Source organism: Canis aureus, chromosome X (genome assembly GCF_053574225.1).
Source record: "Canis aureus isolate CA01 chromosome X, VMU_Caureus_v.1.0, whole genome shotgun sequence".
NCBI lineage: Eukaryota > Metazoa > Chordata > Mammalia > Carnivora > Canidae > Canis > Canis aureus.
In genome coordinates, this window is record NC_135649.1 from 67,911,658 (window position 1) to 67,922,348 (window position 10,691).

A 10,691-nucleotide genomic window follows, 5' to 3' on the forward strand; every position below is an offset into this window, starting at 1 on the left:
TGTAGATATCGCTTCATTTAAATTACAGATGTAATAAAACCATACTACAGAAAAGTCAAGAAAAGATGGAAATTATCCATAATCCTTTACCACCAATATAAAACCTGTTAATACTTTAATATTTTTCCTTCCCATCTTTTTTTTAAGATTTCATTTATTTATTCATGAGAGAGAGAGAGAGAGAGAGAGAGGCAGAGACATAGGCAGAAGGAGAAGCAGGCCCTCTGCAGGGACTAGATCCCAGGACCCCAGAATCTCGATCCCAGGACCCCAGGATCACGATCTGAGCCAAAGGCAGATGCTCAACCACTGAGCCACCCAGGCATCCCTCCTCCCCATTTTTTCAACTAACATATATACTTTTAACACAAGTGGAATCATCCTAATCATGCACTTTTCAAATTATAAATCTATTTGCAAGAAAATAACATAATCGCATGGCAGAAAAATTTTAAAAAGGAAAAAAGAAAACTATCACCCATAATTCCATCACTCAATTATAATTACTGTTAACATTTTGGTGTATTTACTTCCAAATTTTTATGCACATTTAACTTTAACAAAAGTGGGAGCATACCATATATGCAGTTCATTAACCATAAATTTATATTTAATTATAAGAAAAAAATCATATTGCATAACATGGAAAAAAGAGAAAAAAATCACTCATAATCCTACCACCCTACTGACCCTGTTGTTGGTTTGGTGTTTTCCTGACCATTGCTTCATCACCCATATTCATACATGGTTGGAAACATAGTATTTAATTTTCTACTCTGTGCTCCTTGCAACGTGGCATCATATTTATGCAACTTTGTACCCAGTATTTTTAAATTTTTTTGTTGTGAACATTTTCCCATGAATAAAAGAGTTTTAGAAATCAGGATGGGGGGGTGTGGGTGTGTCAAGGTAACAAGGTATGTCCTTCCCATAGACATTTGATTGCTTTTTATTTTTCATTGTTATAAAACAATTCTGATCCAAACATTCTTTTTTTAAAGATTATTTATTTATTTATTTATTTATTTATTTATTTATTCATGAGAGACAGACAGAGAGGGAGAGAGAGAGAGAGGCAGAGGGAGGGGGAGAAGCAGTCTCTATGCAGGGAGCCCAACATGGGACTCCAGGATCACTCCCAGGGCCTATGAAGGCAGGCGCTAAACCACTGAGCCACTGGGGCTTCCCTGCTCCAAACATTCTTGAACAAAGACATGCTTTTTAAATCATCTATACACATACTGAGTATATGCTTCTGGAGACCACTCTAGCTGTTTACTGGCTGTCCCGTAAAAAGTGGTCATCTTTTATTGGTACCTAATTTACTCCTGTCATATGGTCAACCAAGGGACAGCCCTTGGTTCTGGAGGATGGGATTTTGAGAACAAATCTGCATTTTCCTCTCCCTCCCCTTCCTGAGTTTCTAGATCTCCTTCATCCCCTCTCACCCTGGTTTTTGAAATTAAACAGTATTATTGAACTTGAAGTGTAGGAGCTGAGACAGGGCTTTGAGGCGAAAGGAAAAGAATCACTTGGCGGGATGAGCACTGGGTGGTATGCTATATGTTGGCAAATTGAACTCCAATTAAAAAAAATAATTTTAAAAAAGAAAAGAATCACAAGGCACAATAACAGTATTTGTTGACTGCTCACTACACAGCAGGCACCAACCGGGCTAAGCTTTTCCCTGGATCCTTGCAACAAACCCACAGAGTTTCTACCATTATCATCCCCATTTAACAGACCAGAAAGCCAAGGCCCAAAGAATGAAGCCACTTGGCCTGATATCACACAGCTAGTAAATGGCAGTGTAGGAATAAAAACCCAAGCAGACTGACCCCTCTGAACGTGCACTCTCGACCACCAGTCTAGACAGCCACCTTCTCCTCCCAGGCCGGTTCACCTTTGGTAAACCCTACCTCGAAGGACTGTCGTGGGAATTAAATTAGATGATGGATGGGAACATGCTAGGCCCAATGCTGGCACACAGAAGATTCTTGCGGGGTAACCATCCTTGTCCTCTCCTTGCTTCCTGAGCTCCCAATCTTGTTGCCAAGTTAGAGATAAGAGTTCAGCAGAGAGCTCTGAGCTAGGCTGGAGCCGACTGGGAAGTCTGTGATCCGGAGCAAATGTGCAGCTAGATTCAAATGTCTCCTTTGCTCTCTCCCTGCATCAGCAACTCCTCTCCCATCTCCCCTAAAAGGAGAGGGGTGGCTTTTGTGCTCCACAACTGAGTGCTTGAAGCCCCCCCTCTTTCCTGCCCCCCGGGAGATGGACAGCGGAGGTGACAGGAAGTCACCAGCGGGGAGACCCTCTCCGCACGTGGGCACAGAGAATTGTGGCGGAGGGCGCTCCTTTTTCTGCCCTTCAATGGTCCGGATGGGGGAGGGGGCTGGCTGTTGAGCAACTGCTCCGGAGACACTCCAGAAGCCGAGATGAACATATGCCTCTTTCTAACAATTGGTCTGGGAGCCATCCAATAGATGGAGGGCGGATCCGACACCTCCCGGATCCGGAGCCTGCAGCCGAGCCTCTGCCGCCGTTTCCAGACCCGCTGCCGAGAGGGGGCGGAAGGGGAGGGCAGGTCGGAGGTCCAAATTAGCAACACACAATCAGAAAGCCCAGGTTCGCTCACTTCACACAAACACCAAGACGGCTTGCCTGTGTATTTCACAGGCAAACTCTGTAGGGTTTTAGGGTCCCGACTGATCCCGCCTTTTATCAGAGGCAAACTGGGCACTGCCCACGATCTCTGGGCAAAGTGAGAAATGGGGTGTGGGGGGGAGGGGTTGTTACTGGGGTTTGTGTTGAGGCGAGGTGAGGGGAAGGAATGGAGCCGCGCGCAAAGCAGCTTCTGGAGCTGGGGAAGGGGTTTAGCTGGCGACTGGAGCGCGTCCTGAGCGTCCTCCAGGTGTTAAGGAAAGGCCTCCATCTGTCCGCCCCCCTTGGCTCCCCATCTTTATGTCAGTAAACCGGTTAGTCCGTCAGCAAACAGAACTTTGTTCAAAGAGCAAATGCAGGGCGCTTAGGGAAAAGGGGGTGGGGGGAGCGAGGAAGTAAGGAAGAAAGAAAAAAAATGAAAGAAGAAAAAAGAAAAGACCTTTAGGTCTTCAAATCCAATTAAGAAGACAAAAGGCATACATAGTGAAAATGACTTCAGGACATTCCCTCACCTCTTTTTTTTTCTTAACATCAGGACTTTTTAAAAAGAGCATGTTTTATAAACCGTGTAAAATGAGTAGTTGCTTAAAGGGGCCAAAAATGGAGCTTGGTACAGAAATAATCCTGTTGTCCTTCCTGTAGGAGGTGAGATGGGAGCTTGTTGGCCACAAGGAACAGGAACTGAGATGGAGAGGAAACCCTGTAAGACAGTATTCCAACCTGAGAAATATATGCTCCAGATGCAAAATGTTATACCTGCTAGATGGGAATGGGTATATAATCGTAATAACATAACCTGGCATCATGGAAATTCAGAAGGAATCCCCTCGAACTCCAGAGCAAGCTCTTCGGACCCGGCTGCTAGTTCTTGGCTTTTCCGCGTGCCTCTAAGCCATATCACCGCGTCGCATCCCGCCAGCCTCCTTCCGCCTGGGATGACCACAGGAGAGAATCCCTCGACCCCAACCCCTGCTCAAGCCTTCGAGGGAAACCGCCGCTGCTGGATAGGCCCTCCATGAGGCTCTGCCCGGAATCTGGGGACTTCAAGGGGAAAGGGACTCCCAGCCTCAGCCCTTCCACAAGATGGTGCGGCCCAAAGGGGGCAAACGGGCTCCAAGGAAGCCCCGCAGAAAACTCCAATCATGCCCCGCCGGCACCCGCCCCGTCCCGAGTGCGCCCCCTTCCCCGGGCCATTCCCTGAGCCCAGAGCTCTACTCCCACCCCCCACCCCGCAACCCCCTGAAGCCCGCTCGGGCCACCTCACTAGATTTAGGTCAGAAAATAGACACTAACAGCTCTCCCTCGCCTCAGCGAAATTGCTAAGTGGAATTTATTGGGCAAGTCCATGCAGGGCGGTGGGGAGAGACCAGGTCCCGGGCACCGGCCCCCCACAGCTTTAGGAGCGCAGGCGTCGGCTTGGGGCTCAAGGCGCAGGGTGCCCACGGCCTGGGCCCGCCAGCTCCACCCCGGGAACCACGGATGGTCTCCGGCGCTGCCGGACCCGCGGGCCGCTCGGACTCCGTTCCCCAGCCGGCCCTTCGCTTTCACACGATCCGCGGTGACTGCACCAGCTTGAGCGCCTTTAAAGGGCCACACACGCCAGCACCGCTATAAAATGTTCCCAGCCGCACAGCTGCAGAAGGGGCACCGCTGAGCTGCGGAGAGGAGGTTCGCTCCGCCCGGCTGCTCGCCCGCAGCCCGCCTGCGAGGAGTCGTTCCCGGAGAGGAGGAAGAGGGCTGAGGAAGGCATAGCACCCGCTCTGGCCCTCGGTGAGTATCCAGTTCAGATTTTGCCACCAACTCGCCCACGAGCCAGGACATGTGCTAATAATGCCCTAAGCCGGTTATAAAGACGTGGAAATTGGGGGGAGAGGGGAAAAAGGGGAGGGGGGGAAGGGTCTGTCCTTCCTGGGATTCCTAGCCGAGTCCAGCCTGCTGCCGTGTGCGTGTGCGTCAAGGCTCTCCGGGCGGCAATGGGGGCTTGAGAACCGGGTACCCTGGCGCCGGGAAGGGAGCGCAGCGGCAGCCACCGCCACCGCCACCGCCCCGGAGTCAGGCGCCGAAGCTGCGGGCGGGCGGCCGGGCGGGCACGGGCGCGGGCCGGGGCTGCTTGGTGCGACACTGTGCGGTGCGGCGGCGGCGCGGCGCGGCGGTGCGGGCTTTACCCAGGCGCCCTGGGGTCGGGTGGCACTGAGCGCGACCGGCTCGCGGCGGTGGTGGCGGCGTGCGTGCCAGGGGCTGGGGGCTCCGCTGCTTCGCCCGCGGCTCACCGGGCTCCGCGCTTCCCTCTCTCCAGGGCAGGCGGCCTCGCAGAGGTAAGCCAGGCCATCGGGCAGGGCGCTGGGTTGGTCGGCGGGGCCAGGGACTCCAGTCGAGCGGGTGTGGGGAGCGGGCGGCGGCCGGGCGGGCCGGGGGGGTTTCTGGGGGACTTGTTTTCTGTTTGAAAGCTGTTCTGCTGGGGGCAGAGGGGCCGCAGCCCGCCCGCCAGCTAGCCAGTTCGCTCGCCAGCGCGCCCGCATGCTGGCCAGCGGGACCAGGCGCCCGCTTCTCCTGGGGAGACCGCAGCACCTTTTCTCCCCGCGCCCGCGCTTTCTCCAGCTTGGCTTCTACCGACTTTGCTAATCGCCCGGACCGCATCTGGACGCTTGGGCTCCGGGGCTGCACGAAGCTCAGGTTTCCTTCGCGGACTGGAGATGAGAGGGGCTTTGGGGGCCGAGTTCAGCGAATTGCGGGATGGAAGTTAGCGAATTTGGGCAACTTGCCTCTTCTGCCCAGCCGACCTTTACTCCCCCCCCCACGCACGCCCGCACACCCACGCACACTCACGCACACACCCCTCTCCCTATAAATGAGGGCCGCGGAGCCGGGCCGCGCACTGTCTCTGCCTCGCTGGACTTGGACTCAGACAGACCTGGCTGCGAATCCCGACTCCGCCACTTTCTAGCGCTGTGACGTTGGGCAAGTTACCGAACCTCTCCGAGCCTGTCTCACTCTTCTCGTAACCGGCTTCTAGCACTGACTACAGGCACTTTGGCTAGGGGATAGGCTCAGCCTGCGGCCGCAACGGATAACTCAGCGGAGGCTCAGTAAGTGTTGGTGAGGCGCGGGAGTGGCCGCCGCCGCTGCTGAGTGCACCCCCGCGCGCGGAAAGACCACGGGGCCCCAAACTCGCTGCAGAGGCCGAGACCCAGTGTCCCTCTCCACCTGCGCATCCAATCTCTACGATCGGTTCCTGATAACAGCACTTGCGGGAGCGAACGCTCAGGGCCCCGGTGGCCTGGATGCTCTCGCCCACCGTGCAGGGATGCTCCCAGCTGCCCCCAACTCCCGCAGATCCACCTGGGATGCGGCAAGGAGGGCAGCCGAGCTGTCCACAAACAATGGGCCTTTAGTTTTCAGGTGGCGAAACTGACTGGTCTGGTTAGAGCACGTCCAAGCCAAGCCGCAGTACTGTTTGGATTTTTAAATTTCTCCTTCTGAGTGAGAAAATAGCAATCGAGATGGAGCCATCCGGTTGGTGCCATTTTAACTTTTGGTCCCCCAACAGGTCAAAGACGCGGCCCCCCTACCTGCCTCTCCCTTCTCTCTTCTTCCTCTTCCCTCCCCACCCCCATCTTGGCGGGAGGGGGCTGCCAGCCCAGGTGAAGATCTGTAGAGAAGGGAGGGCTGCGGGACCGGGAACTGGTGGCGGGGGCCCACGAGGCACCAGCGGGCGCGGAGGCACTTGTTGCTCCGGGTTGTTCAGCTGCCTCTCGCAGCGGTTGCACAGTGGTCAGCTCAAAGCTTGCATAGCCGGCCGGGACGTTTCCGCGCTCCTAAGCTTTGCCTTCGAATGGGATGGGCGGCAGAGTGGGGACAGAGACTCGGGGAAGCAGGGACGGGGGGCTGGGGGGGCGGGGGGTGCAGGGGATTCCGATCGAAATGCTATTGCCTCTTCAGACGGATTTACTAACACTTACTGAGCGCCCACAGAGCCCAGACCCAGGCCAGGGGTCAGGGCGGGTGAAGAGGTGGGGATGATGGGAGGCCTCAGATTGGAATGCAAACAGGGTCCCGCCTATGGGGAGCTCCCAGCCTGAAAGGGGAGACAGGGTAAAATGGTCTTCCCCAGGAACTGATATCAGAACAGAGATACTTTTTTTCTTGTTCTCCCCCCTCCCCTTTTTTTGTACTTCTTTTTCCTCTCCTCTGTTTCTTTTTGTTATTGTTGTTCATGCTGGTGTTTTTTCTTCTGTACATTCGGGTCCTAGGGCAGAAGCAAGGGAGGCTGAATAGGAAGAGGGGGGAGATGGTCAAGCTCTCCCCACCCCAGATATTTTTCTTTGAACGTGAGAATCCTTGATACCAAAGGTGCTGAGCTCCTAAAGATGACATGGATTAGACTCCTTGTCTAATGATCACTGGCTTGAAATAGTCTCCGGTTGCCTCAGAGAAGACAAGGGCTCTCCAATCAAGCAGCAGTGGCAAACACAGAAACTGATTTTCTCCTGTTTTCTCCCCACCCCCTTCTTCCTTTCTGTTTTCCTTGCCTCCTTCCCCTATAAATGGCGATAATAGAGTTAGTAAGCAATGACTTTCTAGAAGGGTCTGAACAGATTTCTAATGACCACTAGGAAGAGGGAGGCATGGAGAATTCAAACCTTGCTGGACAGATTAGAGATCCTTTTTAAGGTCCTGAAGAATCTTTGGGCTAAGAGGTATTTCTAAATATGCAATGCTACATCTCCAACTCATCATGAAGGCTAGAATATAGGGGGCTTAAAAGAAAAAAACAAGCTTCTAGGAAAATAAGTTGAGCTTTTTCAGAGATTTTTAGTTTTCCGGCTTGGGGGCATTCCTTTTCCTCCTCATCCCCTTATTCTCTGGCACTTGGGCTAGGGAATCATTTCTTCAGGAACCGTTTGAATCATTCCAGGTGTGATGACTTGGTCAGTGGCCAGGTGACACTTACGGCTAGAGGAGTACTAGATCCCGCTCCCAGAACCACAGCAACCTGATGGGAAAGCCATTGGAGCTCCGTGCCTTGGTTTCCCCCCAGGAAGAATCATGCCCACCTGTCACTACAGATGGTGTGGCTGGGCTCAGAGCCGATATCTTGGGAAAGTCCAGTGCTGCCAGGGTTGTCTGGGAGGCGTGGAGGAAATTGAGACACTGCTAGCTGCTCTCTGGCTGCCTTAGTGCCTCCAGACTACCCTGATCGGCCAGACTTCTCTCACATCCATGCCTGAGGCAGGGCTCTGGAGCCCCACAGCATTAGCTCTGGGGACTCATTCCTTCCCTGAGTAGAAGCATCCAGAGCTTCCCAGGTCTTCCTTGCCATTGGTCCTTCCTACTTTCTCCCAATCCCAGGGGAGGCCCCCAGGTCTCCAACCTGGGTGCCTGCTGGTGGCCCATTGAGAAAGCATGCTACTCGCTCGGGGACATCCCTGCCCTCAGAATCAGAAACAGCACATCTCACACACACACTTGAGGTCTCTGAAGTCACTCGCATGAGGAAACAGTCACGTGTGTCCCCTCTTGGTGTGATATGAGAAACTTGCTGCTGGGGGGGGGGCGTGGACCCTGGCAAAATCAAGCACCTTTGCTGCCTCAGGCAAATGTTCTAGCTTGATCTCCCTCTGCTCAGGTGGTGTCTGGTCTTGGGTCTAAACCTGTTACCATCCTTGCCTTGGAGCTGTGTGGAGTTGCCCTGCTCAGGGCTTTGCTAGTGCTTTCTCAGTCAACAAAGCCTTTGTCCTTATTACCTCGTTTCCCTCACATACAGCACAAAAGCTCCAGCTGACAGCACCATCTCCCACCAATTTATCCAACCTCTGCCAACGCTCTGAAATGCCAACTATGTCAAGGCCTGCACTTGATGTCAAGGGTGGCACCTCGCCTGCGAAGGAGGTAACTTCTGCCATCTTGCAGATGGAGATACCCAGGCATGGAAAGGTGGCCTGGTCTGGGCCTTGTGATAGGCCCTCCTGTACCTATCTAGTATCTAGCATCCTTTAGCAGAAAGGAGACAACAGGACTCTCTCTGGGAAGAATGAGAATAGATTCTGCCTAAATGTGGTCAAATCAAATGCACTGGGGTGTTGAAAGATGGCACAGAAGGGAACAGAGAACCCAAGGTGCCACGGGGCCACTCCTTTAATGAGATGGCTGTGAAGGCTGAGAAGAAAGCCCATGAGATGCCCTTTTCTGAATGGTGACATGAAGGAAGGGTCAGGGAAAGAGAGATGAAAGCAACCAACCCACTTAGGATGGCGAGTGCCCAGCACGGAGCACTTGGGTCTGAGCTCAGTGCTCGGAACCATGGTAGCAAGAGGATACTCAAGCTGGGAGCCTAACTTTCCAGGGGGGCCTTCATGCTCTGTCCTCACCACTAGCCCCCTAATGAAGTACATGTAGTGGCTCACTGAGCCCGATGAGGCTGGTGATGGACAAACCAGGGCCAGGGGTACGAAGCTATGCCTTTTCTCTTTCTTGTAGGATGCCAACCAAGAGATGAGTTCTTTGGCCTACTCTAATATGGGTATGAAAGATCGCAAAGCAGTGGCCATCCTTCACTACCCCGGGGTAGCCACAAACGGAACCAAGGCCAGTGGGGCTCCCACTAGTTCCTCGGGATCTCCATCTCCAATAAGCTCTCCTACTGCCACCCCTCCCACTAAACCCCCACCCTTCAACCTGCACCCTGCCCCTCATCTGCTGGCCAGTATGCAGCTGCAGAAACTTAATAGCCAGTATCATGGGATGGCTGCCGCCACTCCGGGACAAGCTGGGGAGGCAGGGCCCCTACAAAACTGGGGCTTTGGGGCTCAGGTGGGAGGGGCGGGGTCACTCTCTCCTTCTACTGGTGCCCAGAGCCCTGCTATCATTGACTCCGACCCAGTGGATGAAGAGGTGCTGATGTCCCTGGTAGTGGAACTGGGACTGGACCGAGCCAATGAGCTTCCGGAGCTGTGGCTGGGACAGAATGAGTTTGACTTCACTGCGGACTTTCCATCTGGCTGCTGATGCTAACTGCCACTAAAGATGGAGGAAGAAAGCCACCAATTCTGTTGTAAATAAAAATAAAAGTTACTTACAAAGTTATGGGCCAGCTGGAGGTGTTCTTCCTTGAGGTCTAAAGGTATGTAGCATGGTCTGGCATTACTTTGAGCAATTCTGAGGCCATGGTGGGGCTGTGGGTAGATAATTGGGAGGAAGCTGGACAGTGTGGGAGGAAGGGGGGAGGCACAGAGGGGGCTGCTCACTGAATTCCTCCTGCCACTGCCACTGCCCTTATCTCTCCAGAATCCTGAGTACCCAGCCTCACTGCCCTGAGACCTCAGGAATGTACACTGTCCTCTTCAAGGTTGAATACAGGGGCCAGTCAGAGGCAGGCTCAGATGAGAGACTCATTTAGACCCTCTTCAGCCTCCTTGCCACTTGCACATGCAAGCCTAAAGTGTTGCCCTGACCACATGATACCCACTTTACAACTCTAAAGGTCACCCTACCCACTCTCTAGGCCCCAATCTAATTGACCCCTTAAGGCCACTCCTTTGCCCTGTTGCCTATTGGCAATAGATGGGACCTACTAAACATCCCACTCCATAGGAGCTCCGATCTCGCTGGAAAATTGCAAACATAGCAGACTCTCATGATGACACTGTAGGATCCTGGGGGCCTTCTTCAATTCCTTCCAACAGTTGTTCAACCCTTCCCTCCAAGCATGGGACACTCAGCTGGTGTGAGTGTCCTCCTAACTCTGGGCCTCCTGGCCCACGCTGTATGGGGACAACCTGTTCCTTTAGGCTGGCCTCTTCATCTTAGAGATGATTTCAGCATTTACGAATATAGCCTTTGCTCTTAGATTAACTGCAGAGGAGGCAGTGGCTTCAGAAGCACGCCATGTGACAAGACAGTAGCATTGAATTGGATCCCGACCTTGGGGGTGCCAGCCCCATCCCCATGTTGACACACCCCAAGAGCCAGGAGGCCCCTCTACCTATATTTCAGACTCCTAGAGACATTCTCACTTGGATATGGCAAAACTA

General features: G+C 53.3%; 1 protein-coding gene across 6 annotated transcripts; it reads left to right on the top strand.

Moving 5' to 3' along the window:
* Nucleotides 1-4,081: 4,081 nt before the first annotated feature.
* On the top strand, nucleotides 4,082-9,742 carry CITED1 (Cbp/p300 interacting transactivator with Glu/Asp rich carboxy-terminal domain 1). Of its 6 annotated transcripts, none has more exons than XM_077890393.1 (4): nucleotides 4,082-4,431; nucleotides 6,054-6,174; nucleotides 8,426-8,550; nucleotides 9,139-9,742. In XM_077890393.1, the coding sequence occupies exons 2-4, from the start codon at nucleotides 6,162-6,164 to the stop codon at nucleotides 9,664-9,666; spliced, it is 666 nt and encodes a 221-aa protein (XP_077746519.1). In that variant the 5' UTR covers nucleotides 4,082-4,431; nucleotides 6,054-6,161; the 3' UTR covers nucleotides 9,667-9,742. The 6 variants fall into 6 exon arrangements, with proteins under 6 accessions (XP_077746519.1, XP_077746520.1, XP_077746522.1 ...); XM_077890392.1 differs by lacking the exon at nucleotides 4,082-4,431 and adding an exon at nucleotides 4,833-4,976; XM_077890391.1 differs by lacking the exon at nucleotides 4,082-4,431 and adding an exon at nucleotides 5,151-5,747.
* Nucleotides 9,743-10,691: the final 949 nt, after the last annotated feature.

What these genes read in the sequence shown, in the direction of transcription:
- CITED1 (XM_077890393.1), top strand. An exon ending in GCACCTCGCCTGCGAAGGAG is followed by an intron (nt 8,551 to 9,138) that starts GTAACTTCTGCC and finishes TCTTTCTTGTAG; the next exon opens with GATGCCAACCAAGAGATGAG.